This window comes from Prenolepis imparis, unplaced genomic scaffold, assembly GCF_030444845.1.
Source record: "Prenolepis imparis isolate NDT839.2.m4 unplaced genomic scaffold, iyPreImpa1.0 SCAF_14, whole genome shotgun sequence".
In the NCBI taxonomy this organism is placed as follows: domain Eukaryota; kingdom Metazoa; phylum Arthropoda; class Insecta; order Hymenoptera; family Formicidae; genus Prenolepis; species Prenolepis imparis.
In genome coordinates, this window is record NW_028141172.1 from 7,130,336 (window position 1) to 7,152,877 (window position 22,542).

Sequence of the window (22,542 nt, forward strand, 5' to 3'; positions counted from 1 at the left end):
TATATATAATATATATATGTGTGTGTGTGTATATATATATATATATATATATATCATATAATATTAAACTCTATATTTATAATAAAAAATATCTTATTTAAAAAATGTCTTTCTATATTCTTATCATTCTCTATTAATATACATATACTTACGATATTCATCTCCTGATCCTGGATCTCCTTGTATACCTCGACGATTCTCATCAGCGCGAAACCTGCAACATAAAAAGCAGGCCTCGATCAGTCCTCGATCGTTCTCTTAGGACTCCTCTCGCGGGATCGAACGACCGAAACTTTCGTCCTGAATTATTCAGACGCGGTTTGGCGTCGCCGATACTTTAATCCAGCATGGAGCGAGGGAGGGCAAGGGAGTAAAAGTGGTGAACGAGGGTAAGCGGGGCGAGAGACCATGATAGCTTAAAGCGGCACGTTACGGTGCCTGCGGTTGCCCGCCTCGAGTGACTTTCCTGCCGAAAGCTCGCGGAAAGCTCGCCACAAAAAACAAAGTTTTTACGGAGAGGGGAAACTTTTCCCATGGAAACACGTTTCTCGCTTCTCTCTTTCAATCCTCCGTTCAAATTGATTTCTCTCTTTGCTTCTCCTGAACGAGATGTTGGCATGAACTTGGACGAAGATCGATGAAAGCAAATACTTAAAAAACAATTAAAAAATTGCATATTAAGAGACATATAGTAATGTCTTGCGCCAAGTCACGTGTACATCTGTACGCGAACTGCTTAAAGAGTAGATTGAATCTGAGTAGTAATTAAGTATATGTATGTACAAGATATTTATCGTAGATATTTATCGTAAATTAATGTTATAGAAAGGGAAGTTGTAAAACTTTATCTGTATTTTGCAAAAAAATCACAATAATCGTAATTGTGTGAATATGTTCTTATTTACAAAGTCTAATTGGTTTAAATTTTTTAAGCGGCTTTAATCTATAGGATTTGAAGTGCATCGTTTATTTCATACTTTACTTATTCTTTATATAATCTATATAAAAAAGTCTTATAAAACGTATTTCTATAAAATTATTAAACCTATTATAAATAACTTTTAATCACATAGAACATTTTATGTAAAAAATATATTATACATATACATATGTATACAAGATGTCTGGTAATAATATATGTATACATAATATATATGTATATACAGAGTGTTTCTAAATAAGTGTGAAAAATTTTAGGAGGTGATTCTTTGTCGAAAATTAAGGGGAATTTTTCATATAAAGATATGCTCCTATATCCTTCCCTAAGGAGTTACACTTCTCCAAAGAGGGAGGAAAATTATATTTTTATTTTTTTTCTTGAAAATTGATTTTACGAAAAAAATAAAAGAAATAAAAAAAGTTTCTAAAGGTATCAAACTTTCTAACGCATGTTTTTAGATGATCACATCCGGTCCGTTAAAAAGTTCTGATAAAAAATTGAATACGGGTTGTTAGTTTCATCCCCTTATAACGCGCGATACGGGAAAAATTTTTTAAATATTAATAAATATCCTTCTTACTAGTGGAAAATATCCACCAAATTTCATATTTTTAACTTGTCCAAAAAATTTGAGAAAAAAATTAAAAACCCAATTTTCACTTCTTCCTTTGGAGGAATGTATCCTTAGAAAAGAATATAAAAAGGAGTAGATGTTTATATGAAAAACTTAATTTTTGACAAAGAATCATGTCCTAAAATTTTTTACACTTATTTAGAAACATTTTGTATATATATATTAAATATTCTATGTTAAATAATATATTTCCTTCTCGTATTTTTACATGGTTCCTTTCTTATACAGATAAAAAAAGAAATATATCGCTTTTTTTAACGCGTATGAATTTTCCATACGTTTGCATGATTTCCACCGTTACGGAAAGAGCCCGCGCCTTGATGTAGCGTGAAAAGATATTGGCGAGACGACGACTACGGCTCCTAGGTCACGTGCGACAAATATCGCCTACGCGATAACGCACGTGACGGTGGATACTGTCGAGAACTACCATTATATCTTGTATATTTCTCCTCTATTTCTCTCTCTCTCTCTCTCTCTCTCTCTCTCTCTCGCGAAGCGCGATTTTTACTCCCGCGTGTGCCGCGAGTTTTACATTTTATCGAACGAGAACCCGACATCTCGAATATATGTACTTTCGGCGGATGTATTAGTCATTTGAACGTATATTACGCCTGCCGTTGTTCAGAAATACGAGCGCGGAAACGCCATTTTTATATGCGTTTTTCGCGCGTTCCTTCAAATAGCTGACATACAAAGATCGTATCCCAACTCGCGAGTTTCGAAGCAATAGATTTTAGGTCTCAACCAATCAATTTTTTATATTTTATTAATAATACTCTGTTAAAGTTCACTTGAAACCTAACCTAACCTGACCCTAACAATAATAAATATAATATATAATATAATAATATAATAATAAATTTTCACAATATAAATAATTCCCTCTCGAGGGAAATTGAGCCATTCCAGAAATTTCCATTTCCCACCGATCTTCCTACTCTGAATTTCGCATTTGTTTAAAAACCCGATGATCTCGGAAAGCATAAATTTTTGATAGCCGATGTTGTCCGGTGGAATTTCAGTATCTGCGCGAGGTAGAATTCCCCTATCTTTTCCACTTTGCCTTCGGTGGACGGAAACGAACGATGGGGTCACGTGCAGCTGCAGTGACAGCTATTACCTGTTACCTGGTTCTTAAATGAAAGGCTAAAGATAGTAGACAACGGTAGACAAAGGGCGCGCCTGTCGTATATCAACCATACAATATCGTAATCCTCCGCCACGCGAGAAACTCCGAGCCTGGGGAAGTTCCCGTTTATATACGTACGTTGTGTCCAGATATATAGGGTAGTCCCGCAAGAAAATATCGCCGCGGAAAAGCTTTACACATTTGCGCCCGGGATCTGCGGAATATGAATGTCGAATCCACGGATTTTCAGTGTGCCGCAGATTCGAAAAATTTTTCATAGGTTTCAAAGAGTAGAAAAAATCTCTTCTCGGAATCTCGATAAGTCTTTGAAATTCATTCAATCTCGATAAGTCTTTGAAAGTCATAGAATTTTTCGGATTTTTACGGCACGGGGGGATTCTCAAATTCGTAGATTCGTAAATATCATTCTCAAGTAACGTAACCTTACCATAACCTAACCTAACCTGACCTAACAAGTAATTTATTTGTCCGATTTCTGAACAATCAGTCCAGTACTTTAATATATCTGAATTCCCTATGTTTGGATTGAATCAAGAAAACTAAATTGGTATAAAAACAGGTATGATATCTTTATTAAATCTTATAACCAATTTCACTATAACTTTATATAATAATTAAAACTTAAATACGAGATACATAGCGAATCGCGCATCGCATATAGCGGCAAATAAAGGAAGTAACGATTACTGCAAATACTATTTTTTATAATATTCTTGCAATGTTGCTAAACATTTATTCTCATAAAATGTTACAGTTATACGTTCCTAATAATGTCTCTATACAGTGTTGTATGGGGTATCTAATCTAACCCTAACCTAAAAAATACAATTTATGAACACTATTTATATATCTGACTTTATCATTACTCTAATTTTTATGAAATGTATATCATAGAGATATTTTCGTTATGAATTAAAAAAAAAATCACTCTACGATCCCGTATGGGAGTATATCACGTCGAAGCTGTTCGAGGCTTTTCCGCGTGACTTCACCCATCGACTATCCCCTCGGCGGATTTTCCGCGCCTGCCGTGGATCCGTTGTTTCTGCTTAAACCTCTACGCGACGAGCATTAGCCGAAGCCGCACGCTTATGGGTTGGAGGAGAAGGAGGGGGAGGAAAAGCCTAAAGCCCCCAAGCGTAGTTACGCCTCGTTACATCTCGCCGTATACCTATCTATGTATATCCCCCAACCCCCTGCGACACGAGATGCCAAACAACGCGCATCTCGCGATAGAAAATACACGGCATTCAAATATCGTGATGAGATAACTGAAGAATTTGCATAAAGGAAAGCAAAGAAATAAGCAAAATTGTTACTAGAGAGAGAGAGACTCTTTGTTAGGGAAATATTATATTTCTTTTATTTCCATTAAATTATTATAAAAGACTGCTGAATGTCCTTTTTAGATAAAAAAAACTTGCAAAAAGTAAATAAATAAGGTTTGTATAAAAAATTTAAAAACAAGAAAAATACGTTCTTATATTTTTTCAGAATTTTCTCATTATTGTACGAGAAAAGGAGAAAAAAAGAGAAAAAAAATTTTACTAAAACACTAATTATTAGAAATTAAGGCAAATAGTCTCCCTTGTTTTTTAGAGGAATTTTATCTCCAATTCTGAAAATAAAAATATTCGAAATTTATTCAATACCCGGTATATCTCGTCCACATTGTTACCGCAGATTGGCATCAAACTAGAATAAGGATTTTGATAATGTAGGAAGCTTGAGTAATTGAAGATAGTAAGATAATATGATATGCATCTTAGATAGTAACCGAAGAACATCTCAACGAGAGTTCTCTTGTCATGTAACGCGATCGCATTAAGGTGAACCATTTACAACCCCGTTCGATATGAAACGACGTGTAGGGGAGGCCGAGCCCCTTTCGCCGCTCTTCAATCTCAGCGTTAATGCATCCAACCGACTATGATAGGGCAAAACGGGACTCGCGTATGCTTGTCGTGCGAAATTTCTCTCTTGTTACACAATGGGAAGCTTCGCGTTACAAGTGTAAACGGGAGCCAGCAACGCTTGGAATACTACGGAAGCTGCAAAGCTTCCTTTCTCGTATAGAAGGGTGTGTGTAAGTATATACATATATACATACGAGAATGTGCGAAAGTCTTTTCAAAACGAAGACGCCGTTAGACGTCGCTCTTCATAGAGGTGCTTTTAAATATTCATTCGGAATAGAAAAGAAAATTCTTAAAATACTATTATATTATGAGGTCATTAAAGCTGCTAGTTTTAAAACTATCAATTTATCAAAAACTATTAGTTAGTTACTGTTATATGCTGAATATCTTCTAGTATAACTGGTGATACAACTGGAAAAGTAATAATTCTTCTATAAGAAGAAATAAATAAAAAAACGTATAACTTTTTTTTTATTTTAAAGCTTGCGAAAAATTGGTTACATATTATAATATCCTTTTATCTATCGTCGTGATGTTATTATATAGGTTTTTGATGATATTAATGATCGTCTTATGATATTTCTATAGATTCAAGACTTTGAAACGTCCGAGAATTCCGAATTTTAATAACGAAAAATAACCCTCAGCATTTTCAAATTTTTCCCAAGTTTTAATCCGCAAAATTTTAAATTTGCGGTTCTCTTTAAATCCTCGTACTGTTGAAAAATCCGGGCTTATTACGGTCTCTCATTAATCCCTCTACCCCAAACAAAGTTCTCCCCTACGTCGATGGTACATTTGGACGCATTTAAAACGCTAAAAACCACGCGGTGGGGATGAGAGAGTGTAATAAGCAGCATACAAAATACAAATCGTCGGAGGTTAAGTTAGGTTAGGTTCAGTCGCGTCGAGTCAAACGGAATGTACAATTTTGCAGGGATTCGTTTCGGAGTTGCGGATGCTAATATTGATTCGACGGAATGTAAACAGAAGTTGTTTTCGATTTCGACAGGCTTATCGAGTCGGATTTACAAATAGACAATATTTTTTCGGTCGATTTACGAAAAGGCCGATTTACAAATTCGATTCTCTCGAAAGTATTACACTCGAAACTGTCGAAATCATTAGACAACTATATGTGCTTTAAATAAATTACTAAAATTTTTTATAAAAAAGAATGTAGACACTCGTATGTGTATGTTTAAAGTTAAATTTTCATTTTATAATTACCAATTTACGATTAAAAAACGTATAAAGTTTACTATTAATATTTTATTCCAATTATATGCGAGATTCAATAATAATAAACAATAATTAAAATAATTATTTAAATTATTAGATTTTTAAAATGTATTAAATGATTTAATTATAAAAATAATAATTAAGCTCAATGACAATAATTCAGTTATATTTCAATTATTAATCGATCGATGAATTAATCAGAGAATTTACCAAAATCAGAGATAATAGATAATTGTGAAAATAGAAGAATGTTTGATTTGACAGAACTATATACTTCTGTGATATTTGCTTCGAACATTATTATTATTCGCGGTTTTGTTGGCATGGAGCAGCTAATTGATGGAAACGAGGGTGTAACTGAGATAATGAAATTAATTAACTTTCGATTATTACGCGCGGCGATTGAATTGTGCCGCTTAATTGCCGGTCTCTTTTCGGCATTTTACACCAGTTTGTTTATCAATTGCGTTAAACAATGTTTGTTATTAATTGTATGTGCAACTAAAGTCTTTCCATCTTGCGGTCGATAAATTTTCGAAATAATAACAAACCGGTATTTAACGCATATCTCGTATTACGATTAAAAGCATGTCGCGTATTACGATTAAAAGCATGTCGCGTATTACGATTAAAAGCGGATTAAATGGAACCGGATTATCGTATGGCGTATGTTGATAATTAACGATAGCAATGTTAACGCGTAAAAAAAAGAGTTAAAACGACAACGGAATCTTATTATTCCACACGCGTCTCGATTCCACCCATTTACAAATAGAATGTTGTACGTTATTTGTGATTTGCATCGATTTATGCAAATCCGCTTATTCCTGCAAAACGGCACGATTCGATAATTTATCATCCCGGTGCGTCGATTGAATCCAAGTTACGGAAACTCGGAGTGTTGAAGCAAGTTTAATTTTAACTTCTCCGCGTATATAGAGACTCAATATTTTGATTTTTAGCGTTAAATGTTGACATCAATTATATAATAATTATAAAATAATTGTCTAATTAATTGACAAGCATATTTGTAAATTACACTAGTTTATAGTCACAAATTATTTTAAACTAGACAAAGTGTTTCTTATAGATTTTTGGGTGCTGAAAACGGTGTCACAAACTAAATTTCACTAGCACGTCAGATTTTCAAAATAATTCAGATTTAATGTGTCAAAAATAGCTTTTTTGCGATATTTGAGATTTTTTTGTAAAAAAGTTAACGTTATCTGAAAAGTCTGATCAAATATCATGAATGTATTGTTCATCCTCTTTAAAATAAATTTTTCTTTCAATATCTTACTTTTTGCATATTAAACCTATTATTTCGAAAACCTAACTAGTAACCTGTGCTAATGAAAATTGGCTTACGATATCATTTTCAACATCCAAAAATCTATAAGAAACACATTGTCTGGTTTAAAATAATGAAAAAAAAATAATTTTTTTTGGTAAATTAGTTATCAACTTCATGTTAAAATATGATGTCGCTTAATTGTTCCTAAGGTGTAAAATATTAATTGTTACATTTTGTTCAGTCAATAAATAAAAAAAATTCTCTTCGCGATTCACACATTGAATAATATTTATAAATAGAAATTCACACACACATTATATATTCAATATTCGAGTATTATATATTTATTATATATTCAAAAGTTAAATTATATTCAAAATGTATCGAGAATTTGTGAATATCTCAAAACGTTTTGCGGTAATATTCATTTGATTTAGAAAAATTGGATTCGAACGTCATTTCCGGCGGAACTAGTTTCTGAAATACTTCACGATCGTAACGCGCTTATGGCCGTCTATATGCAGGCAATAAATTTCGCCTATTCGGAAGTGCGCCATAATTTCCCCGTCCGCTTCCGTTCACGTGATACGACATTACTGCTGCAAAATGGCGGAATATTGTAAAAAGAATACAACGTGTTCTAAAATAAATTTTATCGACGTGAGGCACAAAGAGTAAAATATATTTAATGATTCAAGAACACACAAAAAAATGGAATTTAAATAAAAATGTTTCAACGACACGATACATAAAGATTAAAAAAAAGAAAGAAGTGATTTGAGAAAAAAATGAGAGTATTCTAAAGAAATTAAAGAATTTTATAAAATACTTTTTTGAAAAAAATTTAGATTTTTTTTCATCTTTGACTCTTTTAGGATATCGAAGCTTTAATTATTTTACTTCATGAAATCTTTAATAGGTTCATTGTAATTTCGAATCGTTATTCGCTTCGCCCATCGAACTCTCATCAAAATTATCTAACACAATGTCCCTTAACCGGTAATAATCCGCCGGTAATGTAATTCGATCACGCGACGGCGAAATCCCACGTTAATTAGTTCGAGACGACCGAGCCAGCTGAAAACTGTTTGTCTTGGCCTTTCTTGCTGGGCCGGGTCAGAATGTTGTCCTAACCTAACCTAACCTAACCCCATCCGGAATCCCTTCCTTCCGCCTCGGGGGTTTCATTCCTTTTCTTTCTCTTCTCTCTCTCTCTTTCACTCTTTCTCGCTCTTCCGTCCTCTCGTTAAATTCTGCAGAACGAGATGCTCGAATCAGTTAAGGTTGAGGAAATGCAACCACTTCTGACTGAACTGCTACTTCAATTTGTCTTAATTTTTTACACGTCCCGCTGACACCCTCAATTATTCCCTAGTTATTTTTTCAAAGCAAGGGATTCGGTTAGAGATATATAAAGTATCTCGCGATAAGATAAATATAAAAAAAGTAAACAAATATATAGAAAACATATTTGTAAGCAACGTTTCTAAGCAATGCAAAATTCGATTTTAAAGAGATACATTTTAAGAAAGAAATAGATGTCAAAAATACAAAATCAAGAAGAAGAAAGAAATTAGATTAATAAGAGACATTGGCTCGAAATTCATAAAATTTATCGAAAAAATAATTATGATAAAGGAATTTTATGAATGAATAATTTTAATTAAACAATTTTATTTCATCAAAATCATATTAAATCCTCAATATATAAATTATTTGAAAAATATCGTGTAAAATATGTAGATATATTTGCTGACATTATATTTTATAATTTATTTATTGAGAATTTAATTTGATGGCAAAATTGTTTTATCCAGAACGATCATTTATTCGACACAAAATTCGTTTATTATGCATATTCATATGTATATATATTTTTATTATATATTTATATATATATATGTATTTATTTATTTAAATAATTATATGAAAGATGTCTTATGTAAATTGGATGCAAAGGTATCCAAACAACAAATTGTTAGTAATATTATCGATTTATGTTAAAATTAAATTGCTCGTTATATAGAATTACTGCAGTCTCACGTAATCTTTTCGTTCCTCCATACTTTCTTCCTCGGGAAGGAGGGATTCTGCGTCCTTTGATCAGATGCGCGTCAAAGGACACACAAAATATGTTGCAAGATGGCGGCGGCTCGGCTGTCTTGGAGTCAGTGAAATCGAGCCACAGGGGTGGTTTCGGTATTCGAAAAGAGTAACGACTCGTGTCAAGGGAGCTGACTAAAGGGTGGGGAAAAAGAGAGACACACAAGGTGGATTCGGGGGATATTCGCAAGATAGAGCTGTCAAGAAGAGAGATGAAGTAGACGCGTGCCGTTTCTCCCTCTCTTCTACATTTCCCTCTTTCGTTATTCTTGAGATGATACGAAGTATGTCGGAGATCAACGGTACTCGGAGTCTGATCTCGCCAATTCTTAAAATATAAATATATATACCGAAGGAGAAACGAAAAAGAAACGCAAGTTCAAGAGCACATTTCTTCAAGAGAAGCTTACGAAGCATTATAAATGCAAGCTTACAAAATAAATAAATAAGCACAGTATATAAATATATATAAAATATATAAAAACTTTAGGAAATGATTCTTTGTTGAAAATGAAGGGAAATTTTTTTTTATATAAACATATATTCCTCCCTATATCCTTTCCTGAAGAGTTACACTTCTCCAAAGGGGGAGGTAAAAATTAGATTTTTAATTTTTTTCTCAAATTTTGAACAAGTTAAAAAAATAAAATTTGATGGATATTTTCCATTAATAAGAAGGATATTTGTTAATATCTTTTTAATCTTCCCGTATCGTTATAAGGAGATGAAACTAACAATCTCTATTCAATTTTTTATTAGAACTTTTTAACGGACCGGAATGTGATCATCTAAAAATATGCGTTAGAAAGCTTGATTCCTTTAGAAACTTTTTTATTTCTTTTATTTTTTAAAATCAATAGTTTTTAAGAAAAAAAGTAAATAAAAACCTAATTTTCATCTCCCCTTGTGAAGAAGTGTAACTCCTCAGGGAGAGATATAGGAGTATATGGTTACATGAAAAACCCTTCTTAATTTTCGACAAAGAATCAGCTCCTAAAATTTTTCGCACTTATTTAGAACTTTTTTGTCTCTTTATAAATTAAGCTTAGAATTCGACGACTTAATAAGAGTTCGATATAAGTAACTTTGCCATACTAGTTTATTTTTTTCGTTTTTCCCAGACTTATTAGTTCCATTCAGTGCTTCAAATAAACAAACACTCGTTGATCTCGTTTTTCTCGTCGCTCAAAGATCCCGTGGGAGAAAGGAGGGAAAGCGAGAGAGAGGAATGAGGGGGAAAACGCGGGGGGACGTTATATCGCGGATTACAAGCGAAACCATCTGTTCGCTGATAAAAACGTCCGTGGCGAGAAAAGCTTACTTTCCGAAACGAGATAGAAGCGGTGGCGGTGACGAAGAGAAGGGTGAAGGGGGGGGGAGCGCAGCGGTAAGAAGGTGAGTTCGGAATTTAATCTAAAGTAGAATCGCACTCCCCCGAGAGTAAAGCTCGCTTACACTTTATTTTATTTCGCTTTATACGTTCTCGCATGCTTCCAATGGCAGCGCGTGCCTCGACGTTGTTACGTTTCGCGAATCCTTAACGCTTTACGGATTCCCCCTCCCCTTCCCCTTTTTCCCTCCCACTCTTCCGAGTTTCGTCTCCGAAAACGATCCCGTGTGTTTATTCGGCGAGGATGTCAGAATGTGGATTTTTCAATCCGTATATAGTTTTTAATTAAAATTACGAGTATGAAAAAATATTTGTTAAAACTCTGTGGATATTCGAAATTTAATACTTGAAACTTTATATCCGTATAAAAGTTTGAATTTCTCAAACGTTAAGAAAAATTCCTGATGTCACAATTTTTAAAATATATATTAAAAATATATATAAAAAATATATATATAAAATATATACATATTATGTATATTAATATATGTATTTTATAAAATATTAAATTATTATTAAAAAATATATATATTTTAGATTTTCTATACTGTGTTCAAAATTCTGATACAAAGTTTTATTTTACTTAGGATCCGCAAGAAAGGTTACATTTTTCAACCCTTTTAAACTTTTGATCTCCCGTGCTTAAAATATTTTATTAAAAAATAACAGCAAAATGATGCGAAACCCAATAATTAAAAACATATGTAATCATTTCATTGCGAAGAATTGTTGAAATTCGCGAAATTCTATGGACGAGGAATTTTCACTGGAAGATTTCGTATCCAAAGCAAATAAATCTTTCCCGAGAAAAGAACAAGAAGACGATGGGGCGGGTCGAGTTATAAGATCGATCGATCGTCAAAGTGCGGAGACGTGTACGTCGTCCCGAATATTCTCGCGTGAATAGTCGTTTTCTCGTGAGCATCTCACGAAGGGTTGAAAGAACCTTTACAAGAGAATTAAGCAGGACGAGTGAACCGCAAATTTTTCGCTGAAATGTAGAAAAGTCTGACTATTCCCTTGAATTACATTAATTTTTTTTCTAAAAGTGTGTATATAATATATTATAATACAAAAATATAAAAATATTTATATATTTATAAAATATGTTTATTATATATATTATATTATTCCTATTATATTATAATTATAATATTAAATATTTAATACATATACATATATATTAGTAGTAATTTTTATTTAAGTTTTAAATATTATAAATTATATATATTATACATTCATATAAAAAATATTTTTTAAAATATTTATAATATTGAATTTCTATTAATAAAAATAATAAACATTTTTTAATTACTCGATCTCTTTACAAAAAAGAAAAAAGTAGGAAAACTGGCTGATTTCCATCGTGCAAATACTAATCTTCGACAGCGCTTTAAAGTGAGATAAAATGCAATCGAAATATTATTGGCAGTGCACACTCGTTTCGCGAGAGCAAATTAAAGTATGTCCGATTAAAACGCGAGTTTCGCGCCGCGCCGGAAATGATACGACCAATTCGCGAATAGAAATTCGCTCGCGTAATTACGTCCCTTGATACTTGAAATCTAGTAAGGAGTTTCGACAACAGCAAGTTCGATAAAAAAATCTAAAGTTGTAAAAATTTCGCAACACGAAAAGGATCTACATTGTAACGATTCGAGAGATCCAAGTTGTAATAATCGAAAGTTTTATAATTTAAACATCTATGTAGGTATTCTAAATTATGAAAATCCACAGATAGAAGAAATTGAAGTTTCAGTACTTGAGTTTTAGGAGTTTGAATATTCAGATATATATATATATCTAACAATAAAAGAGAGAGAGAAAGTGAGATTCAGAGTTTTTACATATTCAAAATTTCGAACATTTAAAGCTTAAATGATCGTAGATTTAAAGTTGAAAAATTTTATGTCTCACAGGGTTACTTATTAACCGAAACTTCGAGATTCCTGACAACCTTTGATATTAATCGCAAAATATTAATCCTGCGCACAATTCGTACGCTAGAAAAATAAAACGTAAGATTAGACACAGCTACTTTAAACATGAATTGCTATTGCAAATCTAAAGATTCGTCCTATTTGAGGCACAAAGGACTCGCGTCTATCCGGAATGAATAAAGACGGGCTTTCGCGAGGACGAGCGAAAACAGTCGTAATTGGCCTCTCGGCTTCGGATAAATGCGTCTAGGGAGAGAGAGAGAGAGGGGGAGAGAGAGAGAGAGAGAGAGAGAGAGAGAGAGAGAGAGAGAGAGAGAGAGAGAGAGAGAGAGAGAGAGAGAGAGAGAGAGAGAGAGAGAGAGAGAGAGAGAGAGAGAGAAAGAGAGAGAAAGATGAAAAGACGGGAGGGCAAAGTGGCGAATCCGAGCGAATCTGGCGAATCGCTAAATTAAATGACATCCTTTTATTACGCGTCTCGTTTCTTCCCTTCGTCCCCCTCCTTCTTCCAGTTTCCGCGTCTTTCCGTTCCTCGCTTTAAGCGAGCTCGTAACTCCCGTCGTTAGGTCTTCAGCTCGGCTTGGCACCGTCATGCAAATACGAAACAATTTAATAACGCCACCGAGATATCGCGTGCACCATTACAAGATAAATATCCCGTTGCAGCGCAGTATCCGCCGCTTGCGACGACGGTATTTACGCAAGAAGTCCCATCATTCTTCGTCTTTCCAATTAGGCAAGTGCAATTTATTTCGGCCGTCGTGAAGCCGTGGGATTACAACTTTTCGTCGAGTCAAGATTCAATATTAACTGCTCCGAATTTGCGAAAGGTGCAATTTTAATATAGCACGCTACAAAGACGACACGTTTTACAATTTGCCTGAATATCTAATTATGGGTTTGTTTTCTATTGCTGCACTGGTGAATTAGTGCACACTGGTGTAATATGTTAAAGTGAGAGAGAGTATATTTTGTTTCATTCTAACTTATTGCACCAGTGTGCACTAGTTCACAAGTGCAACAATAAAGAACAAACCCTATGTGTCATCGTGTGTATCAAGTTGTATTCGTACTTATAAAGGAATATTAGGTTAAACCAAAAGATCGGATTTTATCAATAGATGGCTGGAAGTAATCAACAACCCACTTCATTCCTAGCATTGTATATGATCTTGACAGGTGACTCTTTCTATTGTGTTTTAGAAAAAGGCTCTTGCAATTGGTTAAGTAATACTTGCGCAGTGTGAATTGGAAAATGGAAGACACTAAGGAAGCATTTCCGCCATCTTATGTTCTTTTTTTTATCGGAAAAGAGTAAAAATTCAAAATCCTAATCTAACTCATTGTCAGAAAAAATTGTGCAATGTATGAAGACGATGCTGTGATCAAACGAGGGGTATATTGTTAGTCCACTTCCTAGTGTACAAATGCAGCTCTTGATCCTATGTAGTGCCGATGTACCCTGAGCAATACATATCAAGAAAATAACCAAGTGACCAACAAGAATTGTGTGTCCCACTAATAATCGAAAAATATTATAAGCACATAATGTGCTACTCATATAAAACAGTTGAATGACCTTCGGTTTGCGTCCTAATAGATTTTTAGATTCACTGAATACCCTATCTATGTACCAGAATACCAGTTCGTGGATGCTATAAATAAGGCACGCTGTGCCATATAATTTTTAAGAAAAAGAAGAAGAAATCAAACGAACGTGTCAGAAGTGGTTTGCAGAGTTTCGAATTGAAGACTACTTTAAAACATACCCCACGATCAGGAAGATCCTCCACGGTTGTTAATGATCAAATCATCACATTGATTCCAAGTTATCAGTACAACATCACAAGAGAAATTGCTGAGACACTCTAAATTTCACAAACCATAGTTGTAAGGCATTTGAAGAAGCTTGAATATGTGAATCAATACGATGTGTGTTTGGACCCTCCATAATTAAAATCTAAACAAATTTTTAGTTCAACCCAATTATTAAGGATGCGCATCTTCAAGGATTTTAAATTTTTAGAATTTATAGAATTCAAAGCACCTCAAAATTTTAAAGATTTGCATACACATACACAATGAGGGAGAGAGAAAAAAAAGATTAAATAAAAAATATAAAGTTCCAAGAAAAAAAGGAATCAAAAGTTCCTAGTCTGGGAAAAGTTCTGAAATTTTCAGAATCCCTAAAAGTGTCTTTTAAAATTCTCGAGCTCTAAAGTACAAGTTATCAAAATTCGCATTCTCTCTAAGCTCCACGAGAATGCATTAACATTTGCATTTTTGTAAGCCGCGTTTTTAACGCGGGAAAAAAGCGCCGCGATATGGCGGAATTCGGCGTCGGCTAGTCTCGCCGCGGAGTTTCGAAACAAAAGGGGTTTGCAAGTTCCCCCTCTCCCCCCCACTTCGCCCCTCTTCCCTTCGTGCCAGTTCGCTACCCGGATCGCTACTGCATCGCGTAGATATAAAGCGGGGGTTGGGGGGAAGGGAAATCTTCGGTTGCATTTCCATTTCATGCGCTGATACGAGCGCTAGCTAGCTTGCATCTTCGCGTCGGGTTTACAAAACACGATGCAATCTCGCGTAATGAAACGCGCCGCGAGGAGAGAGGGAGGGGGGGGGGAGACGAGAGAACACTCGTACACCGGATGCACACTCGGCCCGCATTTACGAGGGTGGCAAAGACTTCCGGTTTTGATTAGATCTCGAGACCGAAACTCTTGTCCTCGCACACAGACACACACAAATGTGGAAGGCTTCAATTTCTTACTGCATAATTTTGCCAATTTCGAATAACGAATTCTAGGGCGTATTCCTTATGTCAAAATAAAGAAAAAAGTTTATATTGTATATATCCATTGTCAAAAATGAGTGGTTGCGAAATTATAATAAGATAAAGTTCATATTAACGTTATTATTATAAAATAATCACAAGTAAGTAAATAATTCATAAGAAATGCTCAAAATGGCCGCCATTGGATTGAAAACAGCTAGATTTTTATCTATGAGAACATTTAAAACGTCTACTCGCAACTTAATATTGATAACGAAGAAACACATTATTAACTATATTAACTATATTAACACAATATTAATGCTTGTGACATTACATGAAATCTTTGAAATGGTTTGACAGTTCTTACTCTGTCATGTCAATGCCTGTTTCCAATCAAATGGCGACTATTTTGAATATTTTTTATGTATTAAAAGTGCTTACTTATGATTACACTGGTCAACTGATTTTATTGCTAATTATATTAGATCGATTTTAAGGTAACTTTGTGATTCCGAATATGGCATTTTTCTAGATTAACTCTAATTTTTAAGATAATGGGTACCTCATGAAAAACATAAAAAATGCAAAAAATGTAATGGTCAGGTGTACCCTATCCCCAAATTATATGGAAACTGTTTTAAAAATTATACAAAAGTATATACAATATAATAATAATTGCGTTGTATTCAGTAAAATAAGTAAAAACAAAGTAAACTGATTCAGATGATTACAATTAATGCATAGAAAAATGCTGTTTGTACGATTATTTTCTTTTATATATATCATCAGGATCATGTTGGAGATAAAAACAATGTTAAAAAATAAAAAGACATACCAAAATCTTGCTGCATATGTCAGCGGCTATATAGATCGTATTGGGGTAAAATCATAATTTGAATATCCATTGTCTCAAAAACTAGAGCCAATTCGTCAAAAAAGTTGTCATTTTTGGATTCAGCATCCCCTAAAGTACCCTAAATTCGTTCAAACATCCTTAACAACTAAACAAAAATTTATTCTTGTTGACCAGTTATTTAATAATAATGTTAACATAAACTTTGTTTTACTACTAACTTAGCAACCACTCATTTTTTACTATGGGTATATATAAACTTTCTTCTTTATTTTGACGTGAGAAATACGACCTAGAAGTTCATCCACCTTCTTTCTGAAACACCCTATATACGATAACGTAATACTTGTAATGCTTTATATTTCCGATTCGCGCAACCCCCTTCCCAACGTTTTCTTATCGCGCGACGGAGCGTTAACAAAAGCTCTCGTTAAAGTGATTAACGACGATGAGATTGCACAGGGGAGTGGGGGAGGGAGGAGAGACCGCGATACAACCGCGAACGCCATTACGGGGCTTTATTAATTGCCATCGTCGCGTAATTTGCTCGCGCGCGCGCAAAGGGGACGAGAACTTGGTCGATCGCGCGTTCTACCTACTTAATTGCTGCTTTCATTAGGACCGTCATGTCACGTTCTTTCAACGAGGCTGCCATTCGACGCTGCCGCGAGAGATTGGCGTCTCGCCTGATTTATGGAACGACCGGATTTCAACCCTTTTGCCACCATCGCTCTCTCTACATGTACTTCATGATTATACGAGGAAAAAAATTTTATCACTTCATCCTTCTCTTTTTTTATTTACTTTCTAAATATGCCGCCGTGTTCGTATATATATTTTTTCTAAATCTTCTTCCAAGTTTCTTCTATGTTTCAAAATATTTAAATTCGAGCACTTTCCTGCTCGAAACAAGTACAGAGTTCTTGTGCGAGTTTTTCCCTTCTCTCTCTCTCTCTCTCTCTCTCTCTCTCTCTCTCTCTTTCTCTCCAGTTCAACATTTTTGCGATCTCAATTTTATTTCTTTTTTAGTCCCTTCTCACTTTGAATACTTCACTGAAAAAATTGTACTATAATTTTAAGAATTTCCCATTTATTTTTAAAATACCCTGTTTTAAAATAATCCAAAAGAATCCTCTTATCTTAAGAGGGGAATTCTCTAAAGATTATAATATCAGATATTACCAATTTATAAAAATGTTAATAAAATGGGATTTAATTTTATATTAACGAAAAAGTTTACATTATTTTAGATACAAAGAAAGAAAGCATTATAGACATAGTACGTATAGAATACAAGACATACGTGGATCTTGAACGATTAAATTACGTTACTTACTCGTGAATACTTCTCTCAAGTCTTCTTTTGCGAACCACTTTATTAATAACTTCATCCATACCTGTTAAGCGAGGGATTTTATAGTATACAATCCTCTTACTTTAAAAATGCAATTTTTTCATTAATAATTATAGACACACACAGGTATATCAGAAAAAATTAATATTTTTCTTGCTACATATTTATATAAACATAATTCTTTCTCATTATTTTATTAGAAGAATATTTCGTCATGTTAATAAAAATCCTAAAATATGTCGAGCCGAAGTAAAACGCGGTCCGCGATAGCGAAGAAGAATGAAAAGCGGGAGGGAGAGGGGAGGACTTAAGACACGCTCGAAGCCTCGAAACGCTAACGATTCAAGTTTCGGACTCGGAATTTCAGAGCGTTCTAACCTTGTCGGCTGTGACTGCGAGCGCGTCTGCAGGAAAGTGGCCACTTTCCACGAAACGACGTTACGAGGAAGCTGAACGACGATTCGGAGGACGACAACCGCAACGACGAAGAATATATGTTGACCTGTGTTTGCGTGCAGTACACGTTCATCGCTCTATAAAAACCCACGTGCCGACCCGAATAGCGCTCGTAGACGACACGCGGTGGATCCCGAAGAGAAACATTAGAAAGATAGCAGGGAAAGAGAAAAAGAGAAAGAGAGAGAGAGGAGGGGGGAGAGAGGGGGAGAGAGGGGGAGAGAGGGGGAGAGAGGGGGAGAGAGGGGGAGAGAGGGGGAGAGAGGGGGAGAGAGGGGGAGAGAGGGGGAGAGAGGGGGAGAGAGGGGGAGAGAGGGGGAGAGAGGGGGAGAGAGGGGGAGGCAAGAATATTAATTCCGGACTCCTTCAATTTGATAGAACATTTTCATAGGATTTTTTTATCAAAAGAAGAATGCCGCAAATTACAATACGTTTTGATTCATAGTTTTTGAGATATTAATTTTTAAGTTACAATAACCAATACTTTTATCACAACAATTGGTACTATATGTATTACATTTAAAAGAGAAGTATCCCCTCTGCACCCTTAGTCTGAAAAAATTCTAATCTAACCTATTTATGATTAAATTAAAATAATAATTTAAAAAAAAAATTTTAATCTATTCCTAACCCATTTTTCTAACCTGAGGTTAGGTTAGGTTAGAATTTTTATTTTTTGGGTTAGGGATTAGGTTAGAATTTTTTATTTTTTAAATTAAAATAATATTTATAAAAAAATCTGAATGTAAAAAATTTCTATGAAAATTACCTCTTGTTAAAAATTTTTAAGTTTTACATTTTTTTAAAAAACGAAATAAAAATTTTGAAACATCTCAAAAACTAATGATTATAGCGCACCGTAGTTTGTGACATTCTTTTCTCGGTAAAAAAATTTATTAAACACACCTATCAAATTGAAAGGTTATAACATTCTCGGAAATAACATTCTCCCCGGAGGAAGGGAATGAGGAAGGGAGGGGAGAATGAGGAGGGTGGGAGAACTCGCACGGGAGCTGTACTTGTTTCGAGCACAGTAGCAGAACGTGCTCGAATGTAAATATTTTGAAAGATAGAAGAAACTTGGAATGTGATTTATAGAAAAAATATATACGCACGAAATTACGCGGCATATTTAGAAAGTAAATGGAAAGAAAGAGAAAGAAAATAGAGAAAAGAAAATTTCTTTTGTATGATGAAAGTATTGCGAAAATGTTGCGAGTTTACACATCAGAAATATAGGAGAATACATTATAAAAATCGCTAAATAAACCATCAAGAGGGAGAGAAAGAGAGTGAGAGAGATTTTTCCCTTGTTTTACAATCTGTTTTACTCGCCCCCTTCTCCTCCCAATTTCGCGACGCGAAATGTGTGTTTCCGACAACAAACTGACTGGCGGCAAGCGCAGTCCATAGAATCCAGCCCAATATCGAATGCAACAATAATTATAATAATAACCGTGCAACAAACGAGCCCTTGTTTGTGCAACTAGGGTGAGAGGGAAAGCTGGCGAATTACAGTCTCTCATCGCACGCGGTGGAGGAGGAGGGGGCGAAACCTGTCCTATTATATTGCGCGACCAGACGCAATTAAGTGGGAGATAGCGCGTTTCCCGGTACTCGAGAGACGAAGACTTTCCTCTCCTTCTCTCTCTCTCTCTCTTCTTTCTCTTTCGGAAAAGGACCGGCGAAACGTGCCAGCTGCAAGGAACAGTCCGATATCCTTCACGGCTCGTGCATTTCTCTCCCATCCCCTTCTGCTTCCTTCTTCCCCCTCCCTACCACTCTCTACCTCTCTCCCTGCCTCCCTCTATCCCCCTTTCCCCCTTTCCACTGGTTCTGCACGCTTCGCGGTGCGTAGACGCGCTCTCTGCTTTTGACGCGTCCATCCGATGCCGTCCGTTTCCACTGTCTGTCGCGCTTCATCCCTATCTACTCGCGAGTCTGATTCATTCCAGTCCATCGTATCGTCCGAGCATTGCTCAACCAAGAGAGAGAGAGAAAGAGAGAGAAGGGGGGGGGGGGGAATTTATTCGGAAAATTCAGGAAATAACATGCACGCTTATATTATTGTGTAAAGTGAAATTGTACGTGTAAAGTGTTCGTAAAATAATTATGCAAATTAATAATTTTAAAGTTACACATATATACACAGGCGCACTGCATAATAGGATTTTTGCACAAATTATTAATAAGTTTATGAAAGTATAAATTTGTATGTAAAATTTGAATTATTTTGTGTACGATAAAAAAATGCCTGAAAAAATTTTCTACAAATTATACGTGGATTGTATTAGAAGTGAAATATGGAATATATATATATATATATATATACTAATACGGACTTAGGAGTAGAGTCAAATATGTTTAATAATGCAGATAATTAGAAGCAATAAAGTCAGTTATTTCGCATTTCAATTAATTACATTTTGGTTCTCTCTCATTTAATCTCTCTTTAATATAAAATTATAATACAAATAAGCACATGCATAATAAGTAGAAGTGGTCATAAGCCGTAAACAATTATGTTCTTGCTGATGAAAATCCTCCTGCGTTCGTCGAAAGTACAAAAAAATCGGAAACTATCTGTTGCTATGCCATTTTTCTCAAAAACGCGGAAGAAGATAAAAAAAAACTTTCACATTCCGGATGCTTATTTCTAATTTTGATATTGTAATTTAGTCTTATTAAGTAATATGGAAATTTAATCGCATTTATGTAAACGTAAAAATTATGCTTCAATTAATTAATATTTTTAAACTACTAGTTTTTATTAATTTTTATTTTATTTATTTAAAATTTAAAATATCTTTGGAAGTGTAAACCTTTATATAATCTAAAAGTATCTTGGCATAACCTTTGCATAACTTAAAAAACTATCTTTGTGTAACCTTTGCATAATCTAAAAATATCTTTGCATAAGCTAAAAAAGTATCTTTGTATAACTTTTGTATAGCGAATCTTTGTACTAATCACCAACGCATTTATGTAAACGTAAAAATTTTGTTTTAATTAATTAATACTATTTTTTAAACGATTACAGTTTACTAATTTTCGTTAATATGTTTTCCTCACTTTTCCACGAAACAATTCCGTAATATATGCCGCGCGCGGTCCCCGTCTATCCGTCCCTCTTTGTTTTCCTCACCCTCACGCTTTGTCCGACCGACACGTGGCACGTCCACTGCCAGCTGCGGCTGACCATACGCGGAGTCGCGCTACGACTCTGACTATATACACGAGGGTCGACGACGGATTATATTGTGGTCGGAAAACAAAATAAAACACGAAGAGTAACAAAATTCTCGAGCAAAATTTATCTACGAATTAAAAGCAAGAATTTTCTTGAAAGAAACGTAAACGCGGGAGAAGGAGGAAACTCGCAATCCAAAAAAATTATAACGTTAAATATATACAGTTAAGTTAAATGATATTTTAAATGAAATGATATATATATATTTTTATCTTGTTATTATTTTATTATATATTATTAATTATTATTATATTTATTATTATATTATATATTATTAATTTGAATAATATACTCTGGTATAATGGCTCAGTGCAAGATATTCGATCTGTCACGCTAGAAATTCAAATTCGAATTCATGAGCATCGGCAAACTATATTATTAATTATTTAAATATACAATTTAAATTTAGATTACATCTAATAACATTTTAATTTAATAAAGCTTTAATTTGATATATTTTAATAAAATTTAATTTTATAAATATTTTACATCTTATTATCATAATCCATATGTTTATTTATTTTTACATTTTATTATCATAAACATAGTTTATGTAATAAACTAAGATGTAACATAAACTATATGTTTATAATAAAATTTGAAAAATAAATAAACGTAGTTTATAATAATAAAATTTAAAATAAAAAATATATAAAATTAAAAAATATATTAATTGAAGAAATCGAATCTTCATTCCCGAAAAATATACTACATAATATATAATATAATAATATATAATATATTACAATAATAATATATATATATATATATAGATAATATAAAATAAAATATAATATATATCTCCTGGAAGCATATGCATAGGAGAGAGAAGTATATTTGAAAATTTCTGTTCCGTTCGTTGTCGTCAATTCCAGCGAATTTGCCGGCAAGAAGGGAAAGATTGACCGGGATCTCCTCGATCTCTTTTTACCGTCGGAAGGGAGAGGGATTCGGCCGGGAAAGAGGCGGAGCGAGGAAAATCCGGGGTGACGATATTGGCAATTTTGCTGTCGCATTTTCATTTCGCTCTGCGCTAACATCGTGAGCTACGAATTTTCGCGGCTCCCCTTCGTGACTGAATGGGAAAGTTGATAAAGAGGAAAGAGGGGATAGCGAAAACAGATTTCTTCGTGCTTCCTGCGCGAATTTCTATCGATGTAATCGCGTAAAGGTCGACTCTTTCTTCCTTCGCCGCGAATGCAGCAGTTTTGTGCGAATAAAGGTTGCACAAAAATTCGTAT

At 34.2% G+C, this 22,542-nt stretch overlaps 1 protein-coding gene across 1 annotated transcript in view; it reads right to left on the reverse strand.

Annotated features, from left to right (window-relative positions):
- The window catches only part of Irsp53 (Insulin receptor substrate 53 kDa), a 110,831-nt gene that overhangs the window by 24,050 nt on the left and 64,239 nt on the right, over nt 1–22,542 (reverse strand). The window contains exon 5 of the mRNA XM_083054362.1: nt 153–214. Within this exon, the coding sequence (XP_082910488.1) occupies nt 153–214 (62 nt within the window). The remainder of the gene's footprint in view (nt 1–152; nt 215–22,542) is intronic.